The sequence below is a fragment of the Choloepus didactylus genome, chromosome 8, assembly GCF_015220235.1.
Source record: "Choloepus didactylus isolate mChoDid1 chromosome 8, mChoDid1.pri, whole genome shotgun sequence".
Lineage (NCBI taxonomy): Eukaryota > Metazoa > Chordata > Mammalia > Pilosa > Megalonychidae > Choloepus > Choloepus didactylus.
Genome location: NC_051314.1, coordinates 118,544,756 through 118,564,177, shown reverse-complemented (window position 1 = coordinate 118,564,177; position 19,422 = coordinate 118,544,756). Strand labels below are relative to the sequence as shown.

At 35.0% G+C, this 19,422-nt stretch overlaps 1 protein-coding gene across 5 annotated transcripts in view; it reads left to right on the top strand.

Moving 5' to 3' along the window:
• LOC119541935 (activating transcription factor 7 interacting protein) overlaps positions 1 to 19,422 on the top strand; it is a 129,968-nt gene that overhangs the window by 79,828 nt on the left and 30,718 nt on the right. For all 5 annotated transcript variants that reach the window (XM_037846315.1, XM_037846312.1, XM_037846313.1 and 2 more), the window contains exons 10-11: positions 3,906 to 3,970; positions 17,050 to 17,128. In XM_037846315.1, coding sequence (XP_037702243.1) covers positions 3,906 to 3,970; positions 17,050 to 17,128 — 144 coding nt within the window. The remainder of the gene's footprint in view (positions 1 to 3,905; positions 3,971 to 17,049; positions 17,129 to 19,422) is intronic.

Sequence of the window (19,422 nt, the reverse complement as noted above, 5' to 3'; positions counted from 1 at the left end):
TGTCATATAACCCTTAGTGCTATCCTTACCCTCAAAGTGTATCTTCTCATAAAATACTGATGGTGTTACACACAGTTCTTAAGGGAGTAAATGAATAACAGGTCAAAATTACTATTAGGTTGAAGTTGAATATCATCCCCATACAATGAGCATCTGGGTTTGTAAAATTAAGTCTGAAATTTTATCTAAAAATGTAATTATGATTGATGTTAGTATTTACAATTTAAATGTTTGACAGTGCAGGAACAAAATTTCTTAGCATTGTCTGCACCACATTATTCATTTCCTAGGCACTGTGATTCACGTTTGTAGTAATAAAAGATGCTTGCTTCAAACTGAAGCCAGTGGATGAGCAAGATAATTTCTGGGGTAATTTCTTTTGTCCTAACTCTTTTGTTTTCTTATTCTTACTATTTTTTAAATATGTCAGGATGAAAGACTGTGGGCTGAAAAGATAAAAATTACTTGGAAGAGTATATGTTTAATGTTATGAATGATAGTACCCTAAATACTTCTACAAATATCAGAATTATAATTTCATTATTCTGTTCTCTTAAAGTTTGTATGAACATTTAATAACTCAAATAGTATATGTTCTTCCCAAAGTTATTTAGCTGATGCATTTTCTTTATTAGTCATAATAAATGTCAGTCTGTTTCTGTATTCATTTAATTATGTCCTTAATTGTTTTTGTATATAAAATTATTAATTTTCACAGTCATTAGTTTGGCATTTTATTTTTGTGATAATACATTTATACTTTAAAATATTATATTTTAACATACATTTATTTGAACATATACACATATATTAACTTTAAAAATTATATTAAAAATTTTTCATTCCAAGTTCCATGTTAGAATGCTTACCTACTTTTGAAAGTTATTAGATATTAACAATAAATCTGAAGGACAGACTTTGTATGTTCATAATGTTGATGAGATTGAGATCATATGCCCTTTGATCCTGAATAATTTCAGGGGTGCCAAAAATTATGTTAAAGTAGGCATTTGGCTGTTTGGGCTTCCCAAAACTAAGCCCAAGCCAAATACCAAATTTTGGCTGAATATCAAGGTTGAAGCCAAAATCATTGTATACTTAATGTAATAAATTAATTAGGTTATATAATTAAAACTTTTAAAATCCTGTACTCTTGTAGGTATTGTTTACTTAAGGAGAACATATGCTGTATAACTAGACCACATGCATTTGTGTTTATTTTATAGTAATTCAGTGCATTCTTGAGATTGTCAGTATTTTCTGTTGATAGTAAAGTCTCTTGAGGTTGCTGGGAAATTTAGGATTCAAATTATAGCTAATTGCATTCATTCATTCATTCGATATCAAATGCCTGTAGTATTTTAAGGTCCTGCAGACATGAGCAGGACTGTACAAAATTGTCCCTGTTCTCACTGAACTCATAATCAAATAGGGAACCTAGCTGTTAAATAAGCAAGTAAGTATAAATGTGATCGGTGTTAAGATTTGCTGGTTGCTGTGAGAGGATGTGGGTGATTGGAAAGGTTTGAGAAAAGGAATGAAAGGGTAGAGAGGAAATGGGGAGGTATTAAAGGGTTTTTGCAGGGGGAGGGTGACTTACGTGAATACTAGCTGTAGTATGGAGAATGGTTTGGAGGGAATAAGAATTGTATTAGGGAGACAAGTTAGGAGGCTCATGTAGTGATCTATGTGGAAAAGATCTGAAAGTTATTGAGGAGGTAGAATACTGAGGAGGGAAAACGTATTGATAAAATATTAGGTGAGTAAGGGAGAAGGAGAAATCAAAGATGACTCATTTTTAAGAACTTGTTAAACTGGTGCCAAGTTTAGAACATTAAAGCAAGAGCATATTTTGGGGAGACCAATATATAATTCATGTCCAGGACCCACTCTTAGATTTTACAAAACATGTTTTATCACAAGAATATGAGAAAATTGGGGTTTTTAAGAAAGCAAACACTACCTAAACCATAATTTCTTATAAGTTTCTTCAAGGACAGAGGTAAACATGAAGATTTTGCCTTCCATTTATGTTCATACAATTATCCAGCACCAACTAAGGAACTGGTACTCCTGTAAAACCCTTTTATGATTATGGTAAACTGCATTTTTGATTAGAAGTGACAGTATCTTTTCAGCATAATATGATGGGATGTATCCCATATGATAGAATTTGAACTGTGATTTCTGATTTCATACATTCGTTCAATGTCATTGATGGATTGATTGGTTCATAGCTTTTTACTTTCAGAAGTGATCTAAGGTAGATGTTTATGTAAAGGAAAACAAGATATATGAAACTGTAAAATGTTACATTAAGAATCAAGGAAAAAGAATTTAATAAAAGGATGTGCATATAAAGGAATATTATACAGTTCTATGAATAATTGACTCAGCACTGAGATAATTAGAGCAAAGAGCTTATTCTAGGTAAAAAGAACTCTGATGTTTATTTTAGAAAAGTGTGTATATATGTGTGTATGTGTTTTAAACATACATACACACACGCATACATACATAAAATTTTATACAGGGATTTAAGCATTTCCTGAATCTTGAGGGAATTTTTTTATATGAGAATATTACAACAAAATAAAGATGAACCTCCCTCATCTACTTTTTGTCTGAAGTTACCTTTTATCTTCATTTGAAAATGAAAATGAATTTCCAGCCCAAATGAATAACTTCTAACATTGTCTGTAGAAAACTATGACAATAAATCATTGATGTTTTGGTGATGTCATTAGTATGTTTTAACAATACTCTAGCATGTAGGATCAATAATTAGTTTTATATTAAGTAGTCTTTCAGGAACTTCACAGTTCAAAACTGAGACTGATTGATAAGCAGTGAAGTAATTTTAAGAGAAACTTAGAAAGTAGATAATACATGAATATGTTCTTCCTACAAAACAAATTAAAATAAATCAGAAGGATAGGGAGAAATTAATTTTAAAGGCCTCCTTACTTCCCTGTTCTGTAGTAGTCTCTCTTGACAGGTAGATGTTTATCCTAAATTGATTTTTTTAAAGTACAAATTTATATGTATACATATGGAAATATGTGGTTTTCCTTCCTGTATAATCAGTTTGTCTTTTTTTAAAACATAGTTTATATGTATTCTGAAGCTTTACAAGTGAAAGGAATACCATATCTTAAAAAGACAGTTTTATCTCCAGAAAGCAAGGATGTTACAACATTAGAAAACCTAATAATATGATTTACCACATTATGAAAGAGGAAAATCTAAATTATCACCTCAGTAGATGTCAAAGGCTTAAGTGATAAAATTTAATAACTTCTCCCTTTTTTTCTCCTATAGAGTTTGAGGGAAGGGAAACACATTTCCAGCCCCCCCCCCCCCTTTTTAAACTACAAACATAATACAAGTTAATTGAAAAATAAATAAATAAAGGAAAAATCATCTGTGATTGAACTACCCATATTATGCATGTGTATTTTCTCAGAATCACTGTGTAGATTTTATTTTTTGCAACTATTTTCCTACTGAATTTCTGACAAACATTTTTGCCATGTCATTAAATAAGGTATGTTGTAAGGAAGAATTGTATTTTGTTTAACCATTTTACCATTCTCTTATGTTAGAACATTTACATTATTGACCTCTTAAATTATTTCCCTGAGATATTCCTTAGGATAGAATTCAGATTGCTGGGTCAATGTGTATGTGAAATTTTTTTTATCTATTTATGAATCTACCCTTCTGAAAGACATTCTAGCAGTGGACTGCTTACATGTGTGACATGTTGCTGGACAAAAAAAGTAGCTGTAGAAAATTATAATGAATTTTTATTTAAAAAGCAACCCAACCTTTTACATTTTGGCTGTTTTTAAAAGTGGCTCTGATTTTTTTTTTTTTCTTTTCTGTTTTTCTTGACTCCTCAGAAAACCAGACAAACAAAACAACGGAAGCTTCTGCTAATAAGAAAGTAGCTGATAGCACATCACAGGTAAGAATTTTCCTTCTGCTTCAAAGTAAAATTCTAATGACAGTTCACAGGAGAATGGATTTCCATTAGTATTCTTTGATACACTGAAAATTATTTGAAATTCTTTTACAAGGATATATAGATATGTTTTCTAACAGTTTCTCTAATGTTTGAGGAGAATTTAATTTCTTTGCCTCTTAAATCTCCTAGACATAATATTAGTTTATTGTATTAATTCTTAGATTCTACAACTTGACCATTTAGTCATTTTGCCATAATGTAGTGTAAAGTTTCTGTTGGCATGAAGAAAGCTTATACATAGTTCTCCTCCAGGATCTTTTTTAGGTCTCACTAACTTATTCCACTCTTACCCATCACTGTTACGTTTCTTCAGAATTAATCAGAAATATCTTTTGGGGGAGAAAGTCTTGGTCTTACTGATAGTTTGAGTTGTAAGCATTCTTTATTATGTTTTTGTTACTAGAATCTTACTGGATATATGGGTTGCAAATATTTTCTCCTATTCTGTAGGTTGTTTTTTCACTTTCTTGATAATGTCTTTTGATGCATAAAAGTTTTTAACTTTTATATAGTCCATCTATTTTTACTTTTGTTGCTCATGCTTTTGGTGTTATGTCTGAGAATCCATTGTCAAATCTGGGTTCTGTAGATTTATCCCCTATGTTCTCTTCTAAGAGTTTTAAGGTTTTAGCTTTTTTTATTTAGGTCATGAGTCTGTTTTGAGTTAAATTTTGTAAATGGTGTGAGGTAGGTGTCCAACTTGATGTTTTTGCATGTGGATATCCGGTTGCTCCAGTACCACTTATTGAAGTGGAGGGTATTCTTTCCCTACTGAATGGTTTTGGCACACTTATGGAAAATCAGTTGGCCATAGATGGATAGTTTATTTCTGTACTGTCACTCTATTCCGTTGATACGTTATGTCTCTCTTTCTGACACTCTCTTGATTAACATTGCTGTGTAGTAAGTTTTGACATCAGGAAGTGTGAGTCATCCAATTTTGTTCTTTATCAATATTGTTTTGGCTATTAGGAATCCCTTGCAATTCCATGTGGATTTTAGAATTATCTTGACAATTAATACATAGAAATCAGCTGGTATTCTGATAGGGATTGTGTTAAATATAGATCAGTTTGGGGAGTATTGCCATCTTTATTGCCATCTTAATCATGGTAAGTCTTCTGATCCATGAGCATAGGATGATTTTCCATTTATTTAGATCCTCTTTAATTTCTTTCAACAATCTTTTGTAGTTTTCATGTATGCGTTTTTTTACATATTTTGTTGAATTTATTCCTAGGTATTTTATTCTTTTGATGCTAATGTGAAGGTGACATTGTTTTCTTAATTTCATTTTCGGATTAATTGTAAGTGTATAGAAGGATTGTTAATTGTAAGTGTATAGAAATACAAGTGATTTTTATCTGTTGATTTTATATGTTGCAACTTTGCAGAACTCATTAGTTCCAATAGTTTTTTAGTGGCTTTCATAGGATTTTCATTATACAAGTTCATATCATCTGTAATTAGAGATAGTTTTACTTCTTTCTTTCCAACCTTGATGCCTTTTATTTCTTTTTTCTTGCTGAATTGCCTTGGCTAGAGCCTCCAGTGTAATTATTGTCTTGTTTCTGTCTTAGGGGAAAGCATCTAGTCTTTCACATTAGGTATGATGTTAGAGTTCTTTGTAGATGTCTTTTGTAAGTTTGAAGAAGTCCCCTTCTACTCCTGATTCATTGAATGTTTTTATCTTTGGATTTTGTTATATGCTTTTCCTGAATCATTGAGATGATCATGGGATTCTTGATTTTTATTCTGTTGATAATGATATATTACATTAATTGATTCTCTGATGTTAAACTAACCTTGTGTATCCCTGGAACAAATTCCATTTAGTCATGTTAAATAATTCTTTTTATGTATTGGTGGGTTTAGTTTGATAGTATTTTGTGGAGGATTTTTGCATCTGTATTCCTAAGAGATATTGGTCTATAGTTTTCTCGTGATGTCTTTGGTTTTGGTCTAAGGATAATACTCGCCTCATAGAATGAGTTGGCAAGTGTACCCTCCTCTTCTATTTTGGTTGAGTTGTGAGGAATTGGCATTAATTCCAGTTAGGAAGAATTCAGTGGTGAAGTCATCTGGGTTTGTACTTTTCTTTTTGGGTGGTTTTTTGATAACTACTTCGATCTCTTTACTTGTTCCAAGTCTGTTCAGACTATTTGCTTCTTCTTTAGTCAATTTTAGTAGTTCGTTGTTTTTCTAGGATTTTGTCTATTTATTCTAAATTATCTTATTTGTTGACATACAGTTGTTCATAGTATTCCTTTTTATTCCAGTATGGTCAGTAATAAATAATGCCGCTTTTCATTTCTGATTTTAATAGCTTAAAGGTTGTCAGCTTTGTTGATCTTTTTAATGAACCAGTTTTTTTATTTCATTGATTTTTCTCTATTTTTTTCTACTCCTTATTTCATTAATTTCTGCTCTAATTGTTGTTTCCTTCCTTCTCCTTGCTTTGGGTTTAGTTTGCTCTTTTTCCAGTGTCTTAAGGTGGAAGGCTAGCTTATTGATTTGATTTGGGGGGGGTGGGGGGGTTCTTTGATTTTTAAAAAATGTTTTTATTAATTTACTTATTTTTGTTTATTTTATTTTTAGGTTATTGATTTGAGATCTTTCTTCTTTGTTAATATAGGTATTTACAGTTTTAAGTTCAGTTCAGTTGTGGTTCAGCAGCAACCATTAACTTTTGTTATGTTGGGTATTCATTTTTATTCATTTCAACATATTTTCTAATTTCCCGTTTGAATTTCTCTTTGAGCCATTGGTTATATTAATTGTTTAGGGGTGTGTTGTTTAATTCCACGTTTGTGAGTTTTCCAAGTGTTTTTCTACTGTTGAGTTCTAATTTCATTCCTTCGTGGTTGAGGAACATAATTTGTGTTATTTCTGTTCGTTTAACGTTACTGATATTTATTTTATGGCCTAGCATATATTGTGTCTGTTGGAGAATGTTGCATGTACACTTGAGAGGCTGAATATTCCATAGATGTCTGTTAGGTCTTGTTTGTTCATAGTGATGTCGAAGTCTTCTGCTGCTTTATTCTACAGAATACTTCTTTGTCATTCTTTTATCCGTTATTGAAAGTAGGGGTAGGATATTGAAGTCTTCAACCTTTTTTTTTTTTTTTAATCTTCTTTTTATTGAGATATATTCACATACCACGCAGTCATACAAAACAAATCATACTTTCGATTGTTTACAGTACCATTACATAGTGGTACATTCATTACCCAAATCAATCCCTGACACCTTCATTAGCACACACACAAAAATGACAAGAATAATAGTTAGAGTGAAAAAGAGCAATTGAAGTAAAAAAGAACACTGGGTACCTTTGTCTGTTGGTTTCCTTCCCCTATTTTTCTACTCATCCATCCATAAACTAGACAAAGTGGAGTGTGGTCCTTATGGCTTTCCCAATCCCATTGTCACCCCTCATAAGCTACATTTTTATACAGCGGTCTTCGAGATACATGGGTTCTGGGTTGTAGTTTGATAGTTTCAGGTATCCACCACCAGCTACCCCAATTCTTTAGAACCTAAAAAGGGTTGTCTAAAGTGTGCGTAAGAGTGCCCACCAGAGTGACCTCTCGGCTCCTTTTGGAATCTCTCTGCCACTGAAGCTTATTTCATTTCCTTTCACATCCCCCTTTTGGTCAAGAAGATGTTCTCCGTCCCACGATGCCGGGTCTACATTCCTTCCCGGGAGTCATATTCCACGTTGCCAGGGAGATTCAGTCCCCTGGGTGTCTGATCCCACATACAGGGGAGGGCAGTGATTTCACCTTTCAAGTTGGCTTAGCTAGAGAGAGAGGGCCACATCTGAGCAACAAAGAGGCATTCGGGAGGAGGCTCTTAGGCACAACCATAGGGAGGCCTAGCCTCTCCTTTGCAGCAACCGTCTTCCCAAGGGTAAAACCTGTGGTAGAGGGCTCAACCCATCAAACCACCAGTCCCCTATGTCTGTGGTCATGTTAGCAACCATGGAGGTGGGGTAGGCGAATACCCCTGCATTCTCCACAGGCTCCTCAAGGGGGCACTACATCTTTTTTTTTTCCTTGTTTTGCTTTCTTTCTTTTTTTTTTTTAACTTTCCCTTCTTTTTTAAATCAACTGTATGAAAAAAAAGTTAAAAAGAAAACAAACATACAATAAAAGAACATTTCAAAGAGACCATAACAAGGGAGTAAGAAAAAGACAACTAACCTAAGATAACTGCTTAACTTCCAGCATGTTCCTCCTTTACCCCAAGAAAGTTACCTAATATAGCAACATTTCTGTGAACTTGCTCCTACTATATCCATCAGAAATTAACAGACCATAGTCATTCCTGGGCATCCCCAGAACGTTAAATAGCTTATCTTTTCTTCTTGGATTATTGTTCCCCCTTCCTTAATTGTTCTCTATTGCTAGTTCCCCTACATTCTACATTATAAACCATTTGTTTTACATTTTTCAAAGTTCACATTAGTGGTAGCATATAATATTTCTCTTTTTGTGCCTGGCTTATTCCGCTCAGCATTATGTCTTCAAGGTTCATCCATGTTGTCATATGTTTCACGAGATCGTTCCTTCTTACTGCCGCGTAGTATTCCATCGTGTGTATATACCACATTTTATTTATCCACTCATCTGTTGAAGGACATTTGGGTTGTTTCCATCTCTTGGCAATTGTGAGTAATGCTGCTATGAACATTGGCATGCAGATATCTGTTCGTGTCACTGCTTTCCGATCTTCCGGGTATATACCGAGAAGTGCAATCGCTGGATCGAATGGTAACTCTATATCTAGTTTTCTAAGGAACTGCCAGACTGACTTCCAGAGTGGCTGAACCATTATACAGTCCCACCAACAATGAATAAAGAGTTCCAATTTCTCCACATCCCCTCCAGCATTTGTAGTTTCCTGTTTGTTTAATGGTAGCCCTTCTAACCGGTGTTAGATGGTATCTCATTGTGGTCTTAATTTGCATCTCTCTAATAGCTAGTGAAGCTGAACATTTTTTCATGTGTTTCTTGGCCATTTGTATTTCCTCTTCAGAGAACTGTCTTTTCATATCTTTTGCCCATTTTATAATTGGGCCGTTTGTACTATTGTCATTGAGTTGTAGGATTTCTTTGTATATGCAAGATATCAGTCTTTTGTCAGATACATGGTTTCCAAAATTTTTTCCCATTGAGTTGGCTGCCTCTTTACCTTTTTGAGAAATTCCTTTGAGGTGCAGAAACTTCTAAGCTTGAGGAGTTCCCATTTATCTATTTTCTCTTTTGTTGCTTGTGCTTTGGGTGTAAAGTCTAGGAAGTGGCCACCTAATACAAGGTCTTGAAGATGTTTTCCTACATTATCTTCTAGGAGTTTTATGGTACTTTCTTTTCTATTGAGATCTTTGGTCCATTTTGAGTTAATTTTTGTGTAGGGTGTGAGGTAGGGGTCCTCTTTCATTCTTTTGGATATGGATATCCAACTCTCCCAGCCCCATTTGTTGAAAAGACCATTATGACTCAGTTCAGTGACTTTGGGGGCCTTATCAAAGATCAGTCGGCCATAGATCTGAGGGTCTATCTCCGAATTCTCAATTCGATTCCATTGATCTATATGTCTATCTTTGTGCCAGTACCATGCTCTTTTGGCAACTGTGGCTTTATAATAAGCTTCAAAGTCAGGGAGTGTAAGTCCTCCCACTTCGTTTTTCTTTTTTAGAGTGTCTTTAGCGATTCGAGGCATCTTCCCTTTCCAAATAAATTTGATAACTAGCTTTTCCAAGTCTGCAAAGTAGGTTGTTGGAATTTTGATTGGGATTGCATTGAATCTGTAGATGAGTTTGGGTAAAATTGACATCTTAATGACATGTAGTCTTCCTATCCATGAACATGGAATATTTTTCCATCTTTTAAGGTCCCCTTCTATTTCTTTTAGTAGAGTTATGTAGTTTTCTTTGTATAGGTCTTTTACATCTTTGGTGAAGTTTATTCCTAGGTACTTGATTTTTTTAGTTGCTATTGAAAATGGTATCTTTTTCTTGAGTGTCTCTTCAGTTTGTTCATTTCTAGCATATAGAAACATTGCTGACTTATGTGCATTAACCTTGTATCCCACTACTTTGCTAAATTTGTTTATTAGCTCTAGTAGGTGTATCGTTGATTTCTCAGGGTTTTCTAGATATAAGATCATATCATCTGCAAACAATGACAGTTTTACTTCTTCTTTTCCAATTTGGATGCCTTTTATTTCTTTGTCTTGCCGGATTGCCCTGGCTAGCACTTCCAGCACAATGTTGAATAACAGTGGTGACAGCGGGCATCCTTGTCTTGTTCCTGATCTTAGAGGGAAGGCTTTCATTCTCTCACCATTGAGTACAATGCTGGCTGTGGGTTTTTCATATATGCTCTTTATCATGTTGAGGAAGTTTCCTTCAATTCCTACCTTTTGAAGTGTTTTTATCAAAAACGGATGTTGGATTTTGTCAAATGCTTTTTCAGCATCTATTGAGATGATCAATTGATTTTTCCCTTTTGACTTGTTAATGTGTTGTAATACATTGATTGATTTTCTTATGTTGAACCATCCTTGCATGCCTGGAATAAACCCCACTTGGTCATGGTGTATGATTTTTTTAATGTGTCTTTGGATTCTATTTGCAAGTATTTTGTTGAGGATTTTTGCATCTATATTCATTAGGGAGATTGGCCGGTAGTTTTCCTTTTTTGTAGCAACCTTGCCTGGTTTTGGTATTAGATTGATGTTAGCTTCATAAAATGAGTTAGGTAGTGTTCCATTTTCTTCAATGTTTTGAAAGAGTTTGAGTAAGATTGGTGACAGTTCTTTCTGGAAAGTTTGGTAGAATTCCCCTGTGAAGCCATCTGGCCCTGGGCATTTATTTGTGGGAAGATTTTTGATGACTGATTGGATCTCTTTGCTTGTGATGGGTTGGTTGAGGTCTTCTATTTCTTCTCTGGTCAGTCTAGGTAGTTCATATGTTTGCAGGAATTTGTCCATTTCCTCTACATTATCCAGTTTGTTGGCATACAGTTGTTCATAGTATCCTCTTATAATTTTTTTAATTTCTTCAGGATCTGCAGTTATGTCACCTTTTTCATTCATTATTTTGTTTATATGGGTCTTCTCTCTTTTTCATTTTGTCAGTCTAGCTAGGGGCTTGTCAATCTTGTTGATCTTCTCAAAGAACCAACTTTTGGTGATATTTATCCTATTGTTTTTTTGTTCTCTATGTCATTTATTTCTGCTTTAATCCTTGTTATTTCTTTTCTTCTACTTGGTTTAGGATTGGTTTGCTGTTCATTTTCTAGCTTCTTCAGTTGATCCATTAGTGCTTTGATTTTGGTTCTTTCTTCCTTTTTAATATATGTGTTTAGTGCTATAAATTTCCCCCGTAGCACTGCTTGTGCTGCATCCCATAGGTTTTGGTATGTTGTGTTCTCATTTTCATTCGTCTCTATATATTTAGCAATTTCTCTTGCTATTTCTTCTTTAACCCACTGATTGTTTAGGAGTGTGTTGTTTAACCTCCAGGTATTTGTGAATTTTCTAAGTCTCTGATGGTTATTGACTTCTAATTGTATTCCATTGTGGTCAGAGAATGTGCTTTGAATAATTTCAATCTTTTTTAATTTATTGAGGCTTGTTTTATGTCCCAGCATATGATCTATTCTGGAGAAAGTTCCGTGAGCACTAGAAAAGTATGTGTATCCTGGTGATTTGGGATGTAATGTCCTGTATATGTCTGTTAAATCTAATTCATTTATCAGATTGTTTAGGTTTTCAATTTCCTTATTGGTCTTCTGTCTGGTTGATCTATCTATAGGAGAGAGTGATATATTGAAGTCTCCCACAATTATTGTGGAAACATCAATTGCTTCCTTTAGTTTTGCCAGTGTTTCTCTCATGTATTTTGTGGCACCTTGGTTGGGTGCATAGACATTTACGATTGTTATTTCTTCTTGCTGAATTGCCCCTTTTATTAGTACGTAGTGGCCGCCTTTGTCTCTCAAAACATCCCTGCATTTGAAGTCTATTTTATCTGAGATTAATATTGCTACACCTGCTTTCTTTTGGCTGTAGCTTGCATGAAATATTTTTTTCCATCCTTTCACTTTCAGTTTCTTTGTGTCCCTGTGTCTAAGATGAGTCTCTTGTATGCAACATATTAATGGTTCATTTTTTTTGATCCATTCTGCGAATCTATATCTTTTAATTGGGGAGTTTAATCCATTTACATTCAACGTTATAACCGTGAAGGCATTTCTTGAATCAGCCATCTTATCCTTTGGTTTATGTTTGTCATATATATTTTTCCCCTCTCTCTATTAATATCCTTTATTGTACCCATACCGAATCTCTTTAGTACTGAACCTTTCTCCAAGTCTCTCTGTCCTTTCTTTGTTTCTCTGTTTGTAGGGCTACCTTTAGTATCTCCAGTGTGGCAGGTCTCTTGTTAGCAAATTCTCTCAGCGTTTGATTGTCTGTGAAAAATTTAAGCTCTCCCTCAAGTTTGAAGGAGAGCTTTGCTGGATAAAGTATTCTTGGCTGGAAATTTTTTTCATTCAGAATTTTAAATATATCGTGCCACTGCCTTCTCGCCTCCATGGTGGCTGCTGAGTAGTCACTATTTAGTCTTATGCTGTTTCCTTTGTATGTGGTGAATTGCTTTTCTCTTGCTGCTTTCAGAACTTGCTCCTTCTCTTCTGTTTGACAGTGTGATCAGAATATGTCTTGGGGTGGGTTTATTTGGATTTATTCTATTTGGAGTTCGCTGAGCATTTATGATTTGTGTATTTATGTTGTTTAGAAGATTTGGGAAGTTTTCCCCAACAATTTCTTTGAATACTCTTCCTAGACCTTTACCCTTTTCTTCCCCTTCTGGAACACCAATGAGTCTTATATTCGGACGTTTCATATTATCTATCATATCCCTGAGGTCCATTTCGATTTTTTCAATTTTTTTCCCCATTCTTTCTTTTATGCTTTCATTTTCCATTCTGTCATCTTCCAGGTCACTGATTCGTTGTTCAACTTCCTCTAGTCTTGTACTATGAGTGTCCAGAATCTTTTTAATTTGGTCAACAGTTTCTTTAATTTCCATAAGATCATCCATTTTTTTATTTAGTCTTACAATGTCTTCTTTATGCTCTTCTAGGGTCTTGATTTCCTTTGTCTCCCGTACTATGGTCTCATTGTTCATCTTTAGTTCTTTGAGTAGCTGCTCTAGGTGCTGTGTCTGTTCTGATCTTTTGATTTGGGTGCTTGGGCTTGGGTTATCCATATCGTCTGGTTTTTTCATATGCTTTATAATTTTCTGTTGTTTTTGGCCTCGTGGCATTTGCTGAACTTGATAGGGTTCTTTTAGGATTTGTAGAGCAATTGAAGTCCTTATCTCTAATTTATCAGATCTACAGCTTCGTGGAGTACACTTTCTCTAACTAACCAGCAGGTGGCGTCCACGAGCCACCTGTTCTCCACAAGCCAGTTCTCCCCTGCTTAGCCTTTTTGGTGAGTGGGAGAGTGAGTCTTGTGGGGTCCAATTGGTATACCAAGCTTGCGTGTGTAGTTGGTGTTGCCTGCCCTGTATATGGGGCGTGTTTCTGGGCAGTCAGGGAGGGGGGGTGGCCCTGACAATCAAATCTCCCTGGTGATCCTAGAGTTTTAAAGCTGCTGCAATAGTCTAATCCTTCAGTTCAGTCCTGCCACAGTTTGTCTCTGCCACTGACCCACAAGTCCTTGGTATTGGAGTATGGCTCCTGAGACTTGCAAGTGGGCCCCTCTTCCAGGCCGTGCACCCCGGGTCCTCTGTTGAGGGATGACTGTGCTATGTCACAGGTGAGTGCCGTCCCCCCAGGGCAGTTCTGGGCTGCTGGGCTGTGTAGGGAGGCTCCCAGTCTGCTGAAATGATGGTTGAATGGGGCTTTGTTAATTCACACTGCTCCACCTTCCCAACTCTGGGACAATCAGCTGAGGTTGCAGGGAAGGCTAATGTCCACGCCCAGTTTTGTGGTGTGTGCCTGTTATTTGAAGCACTTCCATCACACTGGGTTGTCTGGGGCAGTTCTGGGCTATGGGGCTGGCGATGGGCAGGAGTGTTTCCTGTCCACCAGGATGATGGCTGTGAGCGGACACCCCCCTTTTCTTGGGAAGTTGTGGTGTTTAGTGAATTTTCTCAGCCACTGGATTATTGCGTTTTGTCTCAGAGCTCTCCTAGTTCTGCTCTTTACTTGACCTGCCCAAATTGCAAGTCTTTGAAGCTTTTTGTATTGGGCTTCTTAGAGTAATTGTTTTAGAAAAAGAAAAAAGCATTAAAAAAAAAAAAAAAAAAAAGGGCCCTCCTCAGAGATCTAATGGGTTATTGAAATGCTAAGAGACAAAGCAACCAGGGCCATTAAGGAAAGGTCCACAGGGCAGAGAGATCAGCTTTTCTTCGGGATTTGCATATGCGCCTCAGGGTGTTAGCTCGGGCCTGAGCTCTGCCCTTCCCCTTTCTATGTTCACCAGAACTCCAAAAATCCTCTGCTTTTATTTTGGAGTTTTTCGTGTTGTTTTTTTTTCTATGCCTGTCTCCTCTCTGCTGTGCTGGCTGCTCTCAGATTCTCTGGTGTCTGGTCTCTGTCTACCTATGGTTGGAGTTTGGATCAGCAGAATGAGTTTCCGATAAGGGCTGCCACTGCAGTTCTCCCTTCTCCTTCCCGGAGCTGACAGCCCCTCCTTCCACGGGACTGAGCCTGGCAGGGAGGGGCGCGGGTCCCCTGGCCGCAAAAACTTACAGATTTCGCTGATCTCAGCAGTTCCACGTTTTCATGAGTGTTGTATGAAGTATGCGGAAAGTCAGATTGCTCTGTGGTGTCCAGTCCACGCAGTTCCTGGCTTTCTACCTACTTTCCTGGAGGAGTAACCAAAACATACAGCTCACCAGTCTGCCATCTTACCCCGCCCCTCAAGTCTTCAACCTTTTATGTATTTTTTTGATTGTCTACTTTTTCCTTCTTTTCTCTGAGTTTTTGCTTCATGTATATTGGTGCTCTATTGCAGATGTGTTTATAATTATATATCTTCCTGATGTATTGACCCTTTTATAAATGTCCCCCTTTATCTGTAGTAAATTTAAAAAAAAAATTATTTTAAAGTCTCTTTTGTCTGATACTAGTTTAGCCTCTACAGCTTCCTTGTGTTTGGTGTTTGCATGACATATCTTTTTCCTTCCTTTTACTTTTAATCTACTTGTCTCTTTGAATGTAAAGTGGGTCTCCTATACAGATAGTGTAGTTGAATCATGTTTTTTTAATACAGTCTGACAATCTTTGTCTTTTGATCAGATTGTTTAGTCCATTCAAATTTAATGTTATTTTTGATATAGTTAGATTTGTTTTGCCATTAACTGTTTGTTTTCTATTTATCTAATTTTTTGTTTCTCTATTATTGCTTTGTTTATTTTTATTGAGTATTTTTCTAATGTAACATTGTAACTTCTTTAATGGTTTTTTGGTTACTCTAGGGTTATATTATAGATTTTAACTTCTTATAATCAGCTTTAGATTGTTACTGGCTTAATTCCAGTGATATATGGAAACATAACTCCTCCATAGCTTCATTCCCTTTTCCCCCTTTTTGTCGTATTGTTGTATCAGTTAACCTCGAGTAATGTTACAAATCCAGCAATGCATTGTTATAATTATACCAACCTTAGTCATTTCCTTAGCCCAGTACTGTTCTGCTGCCACCCAACACTTCTGTTTTGTTATTGGCTGATGTATTACATATGTTACAGTCCTACAATATAGTATATACATATTATTTTGTGCAGTTGCTGTTTATTTTAGTTGAGAGTAAAAGAAATAATATTGTCTTTTATAATTACAAAATCTGTAAGCAGTCTTGTAAGTTGTATCCCTCTTTTCTATTCTTCGCATGTTTCTGTAATAATTTTTGATTGAAAACTATATATAATATGTTGTAGCAAGTGGATTTTGTTACCTTCTTTGAGCATTGTTTTGAACTTTTAATTCTGCGTTTTACAGATTTCTGATATGTGTTTGTAAATATATCTTCCGTGAAATCATTATCATAGAAAAATTTATAAGTAAGATTTAGAATTGCATCATATCTTAGGATTTGACCTGAATTTTCCAAAGTCAGAGGAATTATTTTTTTAATTTCACAAAATTTGAGTTTTACAAATGAAAACCTTAATCTTTTGGAGTTGATTTCAGTATAAAAATCATAAAGTAAGTTAAAATTTTCATTTATTAAGCAATTATCATGTACCAAGCCTGGTATTAAGCAGCATATATCAATTATTTGGATTAATCCCGACAGTAACCTCCATATCCAATTTTAGGAAATTACCTCAACCTATATTCACATAGCTAAATAAATGTTGAAACAAGGAGATATACTCAGTCTTTCTGACTCCAAGGCCCCAGCTCCAAAGGTCTGTGTTGTAGTGCCTTCCACTTTTGTTGTTACTGTGTGTGGTTTTTAAAGGTTGTTTCATTTTTTTAAAATATGTTTTGGATGATATAAAACAATGGGTTGACTTGGTCAAATTGGATATCCAGTTAATAGTTACAGCACACCATATCATACTATACCATTGTTTAGGAAAAAAAAATAGATTTAGATTCTTTCAAAATTTTATCTGCCCCTCTAGATATAAAGATTGTAGTTGGTGTTTTGATAGAAAAATAGTGATAACTAAAATTGGTCAACATTTTAAATCTTGGAAAATTGAGGAAGTTTGTGTTTCATCGCAAATTTAAAGCTCTATGCAGTGAGTTGATAGTTCATTTTAAACAAACATCTAGAATTTCTTTTGAAAATATTTCAGAATTACTCATTCATGGCAAATGTTCACTCATGAGTATTCTGGTACATTTATTTGAACAAACTGTTTCAGAGCCAGATTGAGCCAGGCTACTGGTTATCCTTGTGTCTCCTCACTACTGTTTCATTTTTCATTTATATTTGCCTGAAAATGTCCTTTGCAAAATGCAGGTGTTTTGTTTTCCAGATTACAAAAGCAACAGGCAGTGATTCAGGTGGTGTCATTGATCTCACAATGGATGATGAAGAGAGTGGAGCTTCACAAGGTACTTTAAATAGTAATCGTACTAAGGGATGTTTTGATGCCTTATTTTCTGTTAATATAGTATAATATTCTATAAAAACAGTTCTGTGTATAGGCTTATGTTTGGTATATTTGTGTCTATTTTTAGAATTAGAGTTTTTTTAGCTTGGAATCAAGAAATAAAATCTTGAATGAATTTGAACAAGGTGTGGAGGAAAACAGCAGTTTGCAGAAAATGTAATTTATGAAGCACCTCTCATTTTGCATATGATATTTCACTTGATCCTTGCAATAACCTTGTAAATACCCATTTTAGAGTTGAGGAAACAACCTCAGAGAGGATAAGTAGGTAAGGGACCTGGATGTCAAACCCAGGTCTTCTGACTCTTAAGTGTTCTTTTTCATTCTATTTGTGCATGCATGTATACATGTCTGTGTTTTAATATAGATCCTCATAAGTGTGTTTACATTTAATTTCAGTTGTTTGAATTATTCTGCTATATTTAGTATTATATAAATAAAAATGAAAGTGAATGTTTTTAAAAAGCATTGATACCCATGATCCCCAATATTATTCTGAGTTAGAATTTTTAGAAACTCTTAGATAGATATTGACCAATATTACCAATTAGTCTTTGGCATTGTTAATAGGTGTTTTATAAATAAAAAGTTCCATGGTTAACTAAGCTTTGGGAAATGCTGAGTTAAAGTTACGTGGAGTTCTTAATGTAGACTTCTCCAAGATTTTTACTATGCTTCTTTTTAATGTAAATCTCCAATAATGATTCAAGATAACAGATATATTTGTAAAAGTCTGTGGTGAGAATTAAATAATATGTCTGAAACCTAGTAAGGTCTCAGGTGTTAATGTTTATTATTATAACTTTAAAAACATTAAAGTTTTAAAAAACTAACCTAAAGTTTTAAAAAGTCTTGTCAGGAATAAAATAGTTCAGTAGGTTTTAGGAAAGTAAAATTAATAACTGTACTGTTAATTATATGACAAAGTCAATTTTCTAGTGGTAATCCATTAAATTGGTTGATTTATGACGTTAATCATGGTTGAACTTCTCATAACGATACTATTATTCTTTATAAAGCTTCAAGTTATCACAGTTGCTTTTACTGTTTTTTTTTTTTTTGATAAGTTATCTAAATATAATACAGTTGTAATGGACAAAAATAAATGCAAGTTATTTTGGTGAGGGCATAGGTAGGGCTGGTTCTGGATAGAAAAATTAAAGTAGGCCAAGTTTGCTTTCATTGCTCTTGACAACTCGCTCTGTAGCATCCCTGTCTCATGTGGCTTCTTTCCATTGCACTAACTTTGGATGTATCTTAAATTCCCCCATTCTCAAGGAACTTTTCTCCAGGAGCACCTAACCAAAGTACCAGGTGGTAAAGCCTTTAATTATATTTTCATTTTAGTAAGGAATTCCATAAATCTAAGATGTCAGTGGGTATCATTTTAGTTAAGAGGGCTTTTTGCTTGCACCCTTCATATTATACCACATAGTGGTTTCCTGTTTTTAAGGGCTTTTTCTGAGACACAAGCATGTATATCCTGGGCTATTGTAGACTATTGTAGACCTTTTTTTTTTTTTTTTTTCTTTTTTGAGACTATACATTCTGTGTATATTTTATTTTAAAGAATGGATAGTAAGAATAAATAATCATTTATGTTACCAGTTCGCAGAATCTAAACAACAGTGAAATAATTGGAATCTAGTACCACCATTGAAAAACTTATTAATTTATAGTTTCCCAGGAGAATGTTCAGAAACAGATATATATTCGTGTAAGCAACGGAATTATTCTAGTTGACATGATACTGTATCGAATACAGAAGAAGTAGGTTTCTTTCATAAGAAACAAGCAAAAGCATAAAACTGAATTTCAGTAAGTGTGAATTAGAATCTATGATATGAGGAGAAACTAAGATGGCAGCTAGGTGAGACAGGGCAAAAAACACCTTCGTGAAAAACACTAGATAAAAACCAGAAAGTGACCCAGAATACCGGTTACAGCTATGCGCCAGCTGAACGAGGTCTCCTAGTACCACAGGGGCCGTATACTTGGTGAAACTGGGAGTCTGCATTCTGAAACGAGTGAGTAAGCTCGCTGGAAGACCCACAACTGTGCAGTGGTGAGAGGAAGCCAGGAGTTGACGTTTGGAGACCACTGGCTCTTTAAAAAAAAAAAAAAGGAAGGGAAAAACCCAGGAGCAGTTGCAGTTGTGACAGTGGGAACCATGCAGTAAAACACAGCAAGAGGGGGCGGGGCCAGCCTCTCGGTGTCTGGCCCGGAGGATAACCC